Source organism: Nannospalax galili, unplaced genomic scaffold (assembly GCF_000622305.1).
Source record: "Nannospalax galili isolate Female #2095 unplaced genomic scaffold, S.galili_v1.0 scaffold207, whole genome shotgun sequence".
NCBI lineage: Eukaryota > Metazoa > Chordata > Mammalia > Rodentia > Spalacidae > Nannospalax > Nannospalax galili.
The window spans coordinates 5,170,622-5,181,282 of record NW_008358517.1 but is presented as its reverse complement, the minus strand read 5'-3'; the positions used below and the strand labels follow the sequence as shown (position 1 = coordinate 5,181,282).

The 10,661-nt window shown below is 38.9% G+C and overlaps 1 protein-coding gene across 1 annotated transcript in view; it reads right to left on the bottom strand.

Moving 5' to 3' along the window:
* Positions 1 to 2,686: 2,686 nt before the first annotated feature.
* Positions 2,687 to 10,661, bottom strand: part of March11 (membrane associated ring-CH-type finger 11) — a 128,443-nt gene continuing 120,468 nt past the window's right edge. Inside the window, exon 4 of the mRNA XM_008821770.2 lies at positions 2,687 to 3,159. Within this exon, the coding sequence (XP_008819992.1) occupies positions 2,837 to 3,159 (323 nt within the window). The 3' untranslated portion in view covers positions 2,687 to 2,836. The remainder of the gene's footprint in view (positions 3,160 to 10,661) is intronic.

Below are 10,661 nucleotides of genomic sequence, written 5' to 3'. Positions count from 1 at the left end.
CATCTTCTATTTCACGAGATCTGGGGCAGGCTTTCCTCCCCAGAATTTTGGCATTGCTGTCTCCTGGGAAGAAGGGAGGAAAGGCGCATAGTCCCCACAGTGATGGTGTGTCTATTGTCTTAGGTCATTCACAGCAGGGGATGCAGCACAGACACTCATCCCCCAGGACTTCTTAAGTCTTACCACTTGCTCAATACAATTTCTTCATGTGTCCTGTGGCATTCAGATTCCTGGTCATCCCTGTAAGGAGGGAACTGTCTTCATGTGTATCCTGTGCTGTTCTACATAAAATTCCCGTTTGTGTAACCTGCCTCTTTTCCCTCAGAGCTCATGTGATATCCCCTTCTTCTGATTGGCAAATGTTCACTCTATCTTGGTAAGCCAGGTTCCACCAGATCCTCGGTGACACTTCTAATGTCACAGGCACAATTCTTCACCACTACCACCACCTCCCACCACTCCCAGAGCCTGTTACATCTCTTGCCTGTGAGCCACGACATGTGATACAGGACTATATGTCCTCATCCATGAGTCCCCAGTCAATTTGTTTAGTCCCATGATGCCAACAGTGCCTGGCACACAAGCTGAGCCAAAAATGGTGACACTACAAATTAGTCATTCAATAAAGACAGCCTTTGTATGTGCTTTAAATGTTTATAATATTGGAAATGTTTTTAAAAATAATAATTTAAGATATTTTCAACCCATTTCCTTATTATAAGTATTTTGGGCATCAAAGGCAGATTGGGTGTGAAAAGAATTGAAGAGTTAATTGTTTATATAATAGCTCAGGTGGCATATTAAGAATTTTAATTATTTTAAAACAGTGAATTCAAGGCTCTTCACACACACACCTCCATCTTTATTGAATTTATATTAAATCATTTCTTGGGTGGTTTACTTTTTGTGTGGAAATTCTGAATTTTTATTCCAACATTGATTTGGGTTGTGTGTGTGTGTGTGTGTGTGTGTGTGTGTGTGTACTCAGGATGGGCTGTGAAGATGGTGGTGTAGACAAAGATAGAGCTAGAAAACACAGTCCTGGGAAGGGGTAGGCTTCCTTCCAGGCTGCCCATTCCACCAGGCATTTTTGTTCCCATCTCTCTCCTCATGCACTGCACACACATTTACAGAGAGGGTGTCTTATCTTCTGTCGCTTTTCTTAGTCATGGGTATTGGTGCAAATTCAACCGTCTACAGGGCAGTGGGCAGGGTTGTTGCACACTGGAGTACTGATAACCCAAACTGTGCTTAAAATCTATTATTCCAGCATTTTCGATGCACTGCTCTGTATTAAAGTGTCAATAGTAACCAAAGTAATTCTTCATTAAATGTGCCCGTGAACACGCCAGGAGCCTCACCCAGAACTATGCCTACGTAGCATCAGATTAAAACAAACAATGAAAGTCTTCAGTTTGTAATAGAATCCTTGTAGTCTTACCTCCCAGATCTGCCCCAGATAATGGTCGAATTTGTGCAGGGCTTTGTGACTCATTTTTCACATTTCTACAAATTGTCATATCCTCTACAGCTGTGACACAGAATTTTAACTGGAAAAATATTTCAAGGATTAAGACTTTTCTACAAAGGAATTCCACTGCTACCGGTAAACTCGAGTGACTACCTTATTGAATGACCCCAAAGTTGTTTTTAAGGAACAGAGTAGAGAATATTTTGTTTCATGTGTCTTTTGACCTGATTATTAACTGCTTCAAATGACTATTGGGTTTACCTCAAGTTCTCAGCTTGCCTGCCTGCCTCCTCATCCACTTTAGCCAATGCCCTTTAAAATGTGTAAATTATTTCATTGTGAGGATGAAAAAGTGTAAACTGCTAGGTACCCTAGTTAGAAGCCTATTCCTGAGGACTCAGTAGCTTCAGTTTTCTTTTCCTCTCTACATTAAAAAAAAATTACTGATGTATTCTATGTAGTGAAGTGAAAATTTCCCACGCTGGTGAACATATTTCATAGAACTTCATTAAAGCAAGGGACAGGATTCATGTTTAAACGACTAAGAAGGTATAAAAGGTTTTATGAGAAGAAAATCCAATTAAGATGATTCAAGACACTAATAATTTACCAAAATAATTATGATAGGTCTATTAAAGAGCCATACCAACGTGAGGAGGCAGCTTTGAGATTCTGTACTATTGCAATACCTATTTTGTGAGACACTTTGGTGAACTGAGCTTGTGACAGTCACAAGTGTTTAGAATGTGATGCCTGCTTAAGATGATGAATGGGAGTCAAACCATTGTAATCTGTTTCCTTTTCTCTTTTCTCCCTGTGGTGCTTCAGAGGTTTAGAAGCAAACCACAACTCTTAGAACTTGCATTTCTGAAAACAGTTGTTTTCCATTACAGAAAAAAAAAAAAAGCCATGAACACATTTGCCAACCAGCATGAGGTTTGACTGTGGAGCACCTCAAAGTTGTGTCTCTGATAAGCACTTTAGAATCTGCCCACATCATTCTAAACTGCCCCATTTGTACTGTCTGAAAACTTACACATTCAGCAAAAAGTGTGATAATGCAAATATATTTAAAATAAGCAAGAAAAAAATAGTTTGAGCCTAAATAATAATTTTCATTATTCTTTTTAACCAAGCAGTTAAATAGTATGTATAATGATTTCAAGTACTAACTTATAAAAGATATGACAAGTCGTAAATCAAACAAGAAGACTCTTTTTTCAGAAAAATGTATTTGCAATTCAAATGTTCATATAAAAAGCATAGGTTTTAAAAAGTTCATAGATGTAATTTGAGAAGTGCTATGGTTTTGCCATTCATTGCAATTACATTCCAAAATGTGCAGGGGTCCACACCATGGATCTGTCACACAGATGTCACTCTCATCACAACCTCCCCGGAGCCGTTTTCTTCTGACACATCTTCGTGGGCCCTCATCCGGTTGAATAGATGTAACAGCACGTAGCCGCACTGAAACCGTGGTGAGGTGAGTTGCGTTGGGTGGACCAAGTTTCTGTTTCGTAGAGCCGACAGTGGTAACCATAAAGTCCTGCTTGTGGAAGACTCTCCTCGGCTACTTTCCTCGATGTCTGTGGCTTTGTCATAATTTAAAACATCCCAGTGCAAATTGACAGCTCGCCAGCGTTTAAATACTCTGTAAACTGCAGCTCCTTCATGAACAATGAGACCTAAAATTCAAGGAGAGAAAATGACTGTTGACAATTGGAAGTTGGGAGTGTTATCTTGTGTAAAGGCAAGGAATTCGAGAAAGAGACTAATCTTGGTTACTCAACACCATCGTTAAGTACAGTGTTCTCACTACTCTATTATTATGGCTACTGGCAAACTACTACATACTACATGGAAACCATCACTATTTGAAGAGAATTCATTAACTCGTAGAGAGTTTAGCTGTCAGGTGTAATGCCCTTCTGCCATTTGGGCCCAGAGTCCTCCTTGAGTATTTATATTGCTTTCAGAGAATCAATAGGTTCATTTTTTTCAATTTGACATTGTGCCCACTGTGTACTGTGTGGGGTGTTTGGAACTTGGATTGAGCTGAGAACTTAATATGGAAAAGAGGCAGTTATTAAGGTCATTACCATTTTCCTGGTTCCTAAAGCAATACTTGACACACAGTTGACATGATACAACATTCTATTTCTCAAACTTTCGCTAATGAAACAAAAAGTTATCAAATACCTTAACTTCTTGATAGCTTTGTGTATTATCTCATTCAATTTATGCCATAGTCTTATGAACTAAATAGTCTCATTTTCCTCATTTTACAAATAGGCAAAATAAACTTCAAGGATATTAACTTTCTTGAGCATGCTATTAGAAGTGGCAGAGCTAGTTTCTTAAAGGAATGGCTGAAATGAAAAAACATTGTATATCTTTCTGAGTACACATATGTGTTCAGTGCATGACAATAACCACTATAATTATGATGGTGAGGAGGGAAGGAAATGAGGCTAGAAAAAGGCTTGCTGATGGGCTTTTGATTGCATTTTAAGCCCTGTGTTTTATAAGCCAGCCAAGAGGGACATGGATGTTCAACTATTGTTTTGTACTTTTTTTTTGCATCTGAGTAATTCAAATTTCCTAAAGTAACAGATAATTTATAAGTAATATAAAATGGATTTTAGAAATTGGGGAAGCAAGATGATTGTGGCTTCACCAAAGAGCAGAGCAGTCTGTTGTACCTAGACTACAAAAAGATAAAAGAAACTTTACAGGAAAAATGGTCAGTATCTCAGTAAGAGAAGAGAACAAAGAATCCCAGGTTTTTAAGACTGAAAGAATGAGTGACTGGAAGGATGGCTGGGATTTTCTCAGCTTCATTTAAGGGTTTTGAGTGTGTTTATGTTGGAGAAATCACTCATTTTCTTCTTTCATTCCTTCCCTCCCTCCTTCCCTCCCTCCCTCCTTCCCTCCCTTCTGCCCTCTCTTCCTTCTATCCATCAACTAGAACAGTGCCATTCAAATGGTGAAGATATCTAGTCCTTGAAAAAAATCGCAATCTAATAAGTAAAAAGAAGTAAATGACCCAAAGTTTCGGCAAATGCTTTTTGAGGTAGGGGTTATGAGAAGATACAGTCTTTAATCCAAGGGTAAGGATTCGTTCAAATCGAATTCATTGTGCTGAAATTCTACCTTTAAGAAGAAGTGTACTGATGATGCCTCCTCACCAATTTTCAAAGAAAATTGTAACCTTGGCATTTCATGCCATATGAGAAGAGGGTTGGATTTATATTTTCATTTGAATCACTAACATTGCAGTGAAAAGCAGTGACAATTTCTATAAAATATAAACACTAAATATTTTATGATGCTTTTTACACTAAATGCCATGGGTGCCAGCAAAGTATAATTTGAGAGTTGAGGAGTGTGGCGTGGGTGCTGTCATATTTTTCTTGCCAATACATTTAATTGGAAGCATCTTATTGATATGCAGGGGAATATTTTTGTTAAGGACTAATCATGAAAATCAAAGCAATTTCCGGTTTCATTGATGTACAAAGATCTTATTTAAGTAAAATCTATAGCAAATTTTGAAGTGATATGTTAATGGCAGCAGTTCATGGAATAGAGTTTAAGGTAAAAATCCTAAGAAATGAGGAAGATTATCAAGGTACATGCATTTCATGTGGATCACATGCTTGGGTGGTACTGGGGATGTAGCTCAGTGATAGAGAATTTGCCTGGCATGTGCAATGAACTGGGTTCAATACTCAACACCACACAGAAGAGAGAGATGGAAGGAGGAGGGAGGAGGGGGGAGGGAGGTGATAAAATTTATAGTAAAATACAAATACAAATTTTATCTAATGTTAACTACAAAACCCCTGGTTAAACAGTTCTTTTTCTGTACCTCACTCCATCTCCCTTTCTCCCTCTCTCTCTACTTACATACATCGAGGCAAGGCAATGTGAAGACAAAATAAGAAGACAGCAGCTCCTTGGGCCCTCTGAGATACCAAACATGCCAGCACCCTGGATTATCTGATGCTAGGAACCATGACAAACAAATGTTTGCTGTTTGAGCCATGAGGTCTCCAGTATTTTCTTATAGTAGAATATAAAGTTACTAAAGTACACTTTGAGACAATCGATTACCACCTTATTTAAAACGTAAGTACTAAATCTCATACTTGGGACTGTGATTTGTCCCAATCTTCAATATTTCTATGTTTGAATGATTCTGTTAAGATTTCTAGGATGCTGATATTAGTCCATTTTCCATCACTATGGTGAAATCCCTGAGGAAAAGAACTTAATGAAGGAAACCCTTATTTTGGCTTATGGCTTCAGGAATTTTGGTACATGACTAGGAAGCTTCACTTCTCTGGGCCTGAAGTGAAGCAAAACACTATGGTGCCAGGGGCATGGACAGTCAGATCTGCTGACCTCACGGCTGCCAGGACGCAGAAGCCCCATTTCCTAGTCTCTACCAGTATGATGAATTCATCAATGGACCAATTCATTGATTAGCTTAGAGCTTGCCCTCAGATCCAAACACTTTCCCAGCTCTACCTCTGAACACAGCACAAAGGACCAAACCTTCAACAGAACACCTTAGTCTGCAGGGACATTCACTATGACAACAGCAGCAGCCAAACAGCCATGCCCCTTTCCTAGCCCCCATCCCTCAATGGAGAAAAGGGTCCCAGAGTCTTTTCTGAAGGTAGTCCTGGAAGGGGTGAGAACCTTGTTTGGATATTTGGTGATTTTACTCTCTCAGCTTTCCCAGGAAATGCTTCCCTAAGTGAGAGAAATCCTTGGTGCAGCCCTACCCCATTCAATCAAGGTGCCCTTGAGAAGTCAGTGTGGCTGAGAGCTGGCCAGAAAAGGATTTTGATTGTGAAATTGCTCGATATTTTTTACATCTCCTTTCTCCCTGCTGAGATGTCCCCACACGCATATGTGCGTGTTTGTTTAAATGCTGTGTATCCTGAAAAGTCAATGGCTCCAGACTGAAGACTTGGGTCCTGTCTATTCTCATGTGGTGGAGCAGTTTTGAGCCCATATCTTCAGTAAGCCTTACTTCTGACATCTTTATTTCTGGTGGTAATTGGTGCAGGTCATTGTGTTGTTGCTTCAGAGAATTAAGGAAATGAAATTGTAGTCCACGATACTCTTGGTGGTGATAATCTTTGCTAAAATGTCATGAAAGGGCTGGAAGGATGGTTTAGAGGGTAAAGCTTTTGCTGCACAGGCTGTACCTGAGTTCGATTCCCAGAACCTACATAAAACCAGAAGGAGAGAACCAACTGCACAAAGTTGTCCTCTGACCTCCATAATTGTGCTGTGACCTGTGCATGCCATGTTCCCACCTAATAATGACAATAAATAAAATTTAAAACACCTGGGGCTACAGGTAGACCCTGTCTCAAAAAGACAAAAAAAAAAACCCACCATGAAATACATTAACACACTATTTCCTACAGGGAGACCCTGTCTCAAAAAGACAAAAAAAAAAAAAACCCACCATGAAATACATTAACCTTCCTAACACTATTTCCCAAGTTACATTATCAATGGTTAGAGAAACTTGAAACAAAACCTGAAGAAATAATCAGAAATAATAGTTATTTCTCTATGTACTAAAATGGTTTGTTTTGTGAGAGTTTGTTGTTGAATTGACAAATGGTAAAACTTAAAAAGAGAGACGAAGACAGATACTACATACATCATTGCAAAAATCACTAAATTGTCAAAACGAAGTTATCATAAATTGGTGTCCTCAAACCCACATCTCTGGGAACTACAATGTGCTCATCATAAAATGGGGATTTGGGAGACTACCTAATGGGAACTATTAGGACTACCTAATATCCCCAGTGTCCCATTATTTATTTACAAATAAATAATGTAAAGAAATAGCCCACATAAAATGCACTTTTATCCATAAAAGAAGTGTTGATTTTCTATTGTATAATATAAATGGTATAGACCTTTGCTGCTCTCAGAATTACCTAAAGCCAAGTCAAATCCACAGAGCCAGTCTAACAATGGTGTGCTGGTCCCAAGGGCTGACAGCAATTATACACAAATTCACCATCACCACTGGCAAGACACTCCTCTGCAGGAGGGCTCTAATAAAGATGATGAGTTGCTATGGAGACTTCCTACAACACACACAAAAGTACTCAACACAGACTAGTTAATGTCTAAGTACTGGTGGTGAAATCCACCACCCCCTTACTCCCAAAGAAGATAACCAAACACATGAAGAGATGACCATTATAAGCATGGGGACCTTAAATAATTAGAGTTTCTCTGGGTGCACACAGGAAACTCCATGTTTAACCTATGACACTGTTTTTGTGCTCAGAGGGCTATATGTGCATCAAGGTAGATACAAAGAACACATTTAGGCTGGACCTCCAAGGTTGATCAAATCAAGGCTGGAAAGAGAGGAAGACAGTGAAGGCCACCTTCATGCCGTGTAATCATGCAATGGTTAAAGTAAATGGAGCATTCCCTTTCCCCAAAAGCACTGACTCAGTTTCTAGTTCTTGTCCTGCCATCCCCATTCCAGTTGCTATTGCCCAAGCCACTGCAATAAAAATCCTGGGAGTCCATCCGCACTCTTCTTTTGTACTTAACTCTGCCAATTTTGTCTTCTTAGCAAATTTGGGCTAAAACATATCACAGAGAAATTCCTAAAATGCCCACTTTCTTCCATTTAGATGATTGCCTATTAAGCCATGCTTTAAGACCCAGCTTCTCTCCTGGTGTTTTCTATCCTCCGAAAGAAAATTCACCATCCCTTCCTGCTACTCTCTCTCAATCCTGAAGAACATGCCTGCACTGCTATGGCCCCAAGAAATGGTAACCATAACTCATTTTCCTCTGAGTACCTATTATTCCAACTTCATTTCTGGCATATGGTAACAACTCAATCAGTCTTTGTTAAATTCCAAGGAGAGAGAAAAATAGTAACAACTATCGGTGGAATCTAAGGAATGCCTGCTTCAAAGGATTGACTTAATCTGGTTGTGATACCACTAGTTAAACAGAAAATGATCTTGATTATAGTTCTTTGAAACAGTTAAGTAATATTTTAAGACACCAGAAGACGAGCTGAAACATGAGATCCCAAATTAGATTTGAAAAGGGTTTAAGGGGTCATTGCCCATATTTTATGACAGTGAGCTTTGCCTCTGGAAGAAAATGTTATGAACAGATGGAATATTATAGGCAAATGAGTTATAAGGAATTTATATTTAGCTGAGGAAACTTGGAATCCACCTCCTCCATCCTTTCACTGGCCTCATTATCAAATACTTGGCTGAATCAAGCAATGAACCTAGATACTTAAAAATAACTGTGCTCAGGACTAAAGTCTGAGAAACATGGATTCTCCTCTGCTACTTCCAAGCAAAAAAGAGAAAGCAAAATGGAAGTGTCCATTCGTCACAGCACTTGACTTCTGAGAAGCCATTTCGACAATTATTCCATTATTATTTTTAATCCATAATGGCTAGATTGGAGACTTTTCTGATCTTTCTGTTGCTAAACCTGGAGCACAAATCTACCATTAGCATACTCAGAGCATTCTTCAAACGCTATGAACTGCTTCAGGTTATAAAATATATTGTGTACAAATAGAGGGGATTAAAATGATTCACTGAACAAAAGAATCATTTTATCATACGCGTTTTTGGCTAATAACATTTGGAAAAGAAAATCTATGGATATGACTTTTTTCAGTGAAATAAAGTAATGACTCAATGCTGTTATAGATAATGAAGATAACCACACTATTCTCCTACCATTGGGAACACAAACCAGAATTATTTTAATCAGTTGAAAGAAACATCAATATCATTCCTCAATTTAATTGATGATGAAATATCTTGTAATAAAAAGGAAACACCTAGGATCACAGGGGTCAAAGGACTGAAGAGTCTGGTGAGCAAACACAGTCACTGAATTTCATGATGCAATCCAAATATTTCATTTGGAGGGATGACGATTCTGAGATTTAGAGATTATGGTATGGTGTGGCTTGTTCAAGGGCCTGAAGGCAAAGTCTAAATCCAGATGCCAGGTCCGGGGTGCTGACTCTGGAGGGCTCAGACCTAAGGAGCCATCTTTGGCCAAAGTCAGGTATTTCTGACGACAAGACTGGTCAGTGGTCAAAGGGATATTATACTGAACAAGGAGCAGATGGAATCCAGATCTGCTTTTGCTAACACTGAAGGCTGAGGTGGGTACATTTTTGTTCAGTCTGTGTAACCATGAAGGGTATACAGCAGCACTTAGAAAATAGGCTACAGCAACCCTTTCAGTTCATAACAAGGAATGGATGAATGAATGAATAAGGAATGAAAGAAAGAATGAACTAATTAATTAGCTAATTAATTCTGGGAACCCTGGTTTAATAACCGCACTGTTTAGTTAAAAACAGCAAGTTGGCTCCTGTCTTCTGTGCTAACTAAAGCTTTAACAGTCTAGGCCATTGACTGAAGCTAGTCCTTAGAAAGAGACTATTTGCAGCTTTGCCCCAGTGGTAAGTAAATAAATAAACAAAGGTGAGTTCCCATTTCTTCTCCTAGTGAAAAACTTCAGAGCTGGGCATGGTGGTGCACGCCTCCCCCCCCCGCCCCCCGCCCCGAACTCTGGAGGCAGAGACAGGTGGACCTCTGTGAGTTCAAGGCCAGCCTAGTCTACATTCAGTTCCAGAGCAGCTGGGGCTACAGGGAGTCCCTGTGTCAAAAAGATCCTCCCCCCAAAAAACTTCTAATGAAAACTCACAAAACATGATTTTTATATATCTTCAGAGTCTAGATGGTACATGCATTGATTAGTCAGTTTTGAGTGAGAACATGTTAAAAGATCTAAATTGAATATCAAACTAATTAAAAGCTTGTTTATCTTTGTGACTTGTAATACGCTTCATTTTTGTTGGCTTCTTGTTTTAGTGTTTTCCTTCGATTATGAAGATAACGGATTTTAAGAACTCCAAATAGAGGACACCAGTTAAGCAAAATTGTAACATCTGACTCCTCTCCTTGCGTTCCATGACCTGTCCATGATGTTTAATTTGAATATATAATACAATTTTTAAATTGGATTGAAGATGCTCAGACCTTGGGTTCTTAAATATTCTTTCCTGTGACTTAGTGAGAACTATGAAGGTAAAGATGTAATTATTTTTTATTAGGGGTGTGTGTGGGTG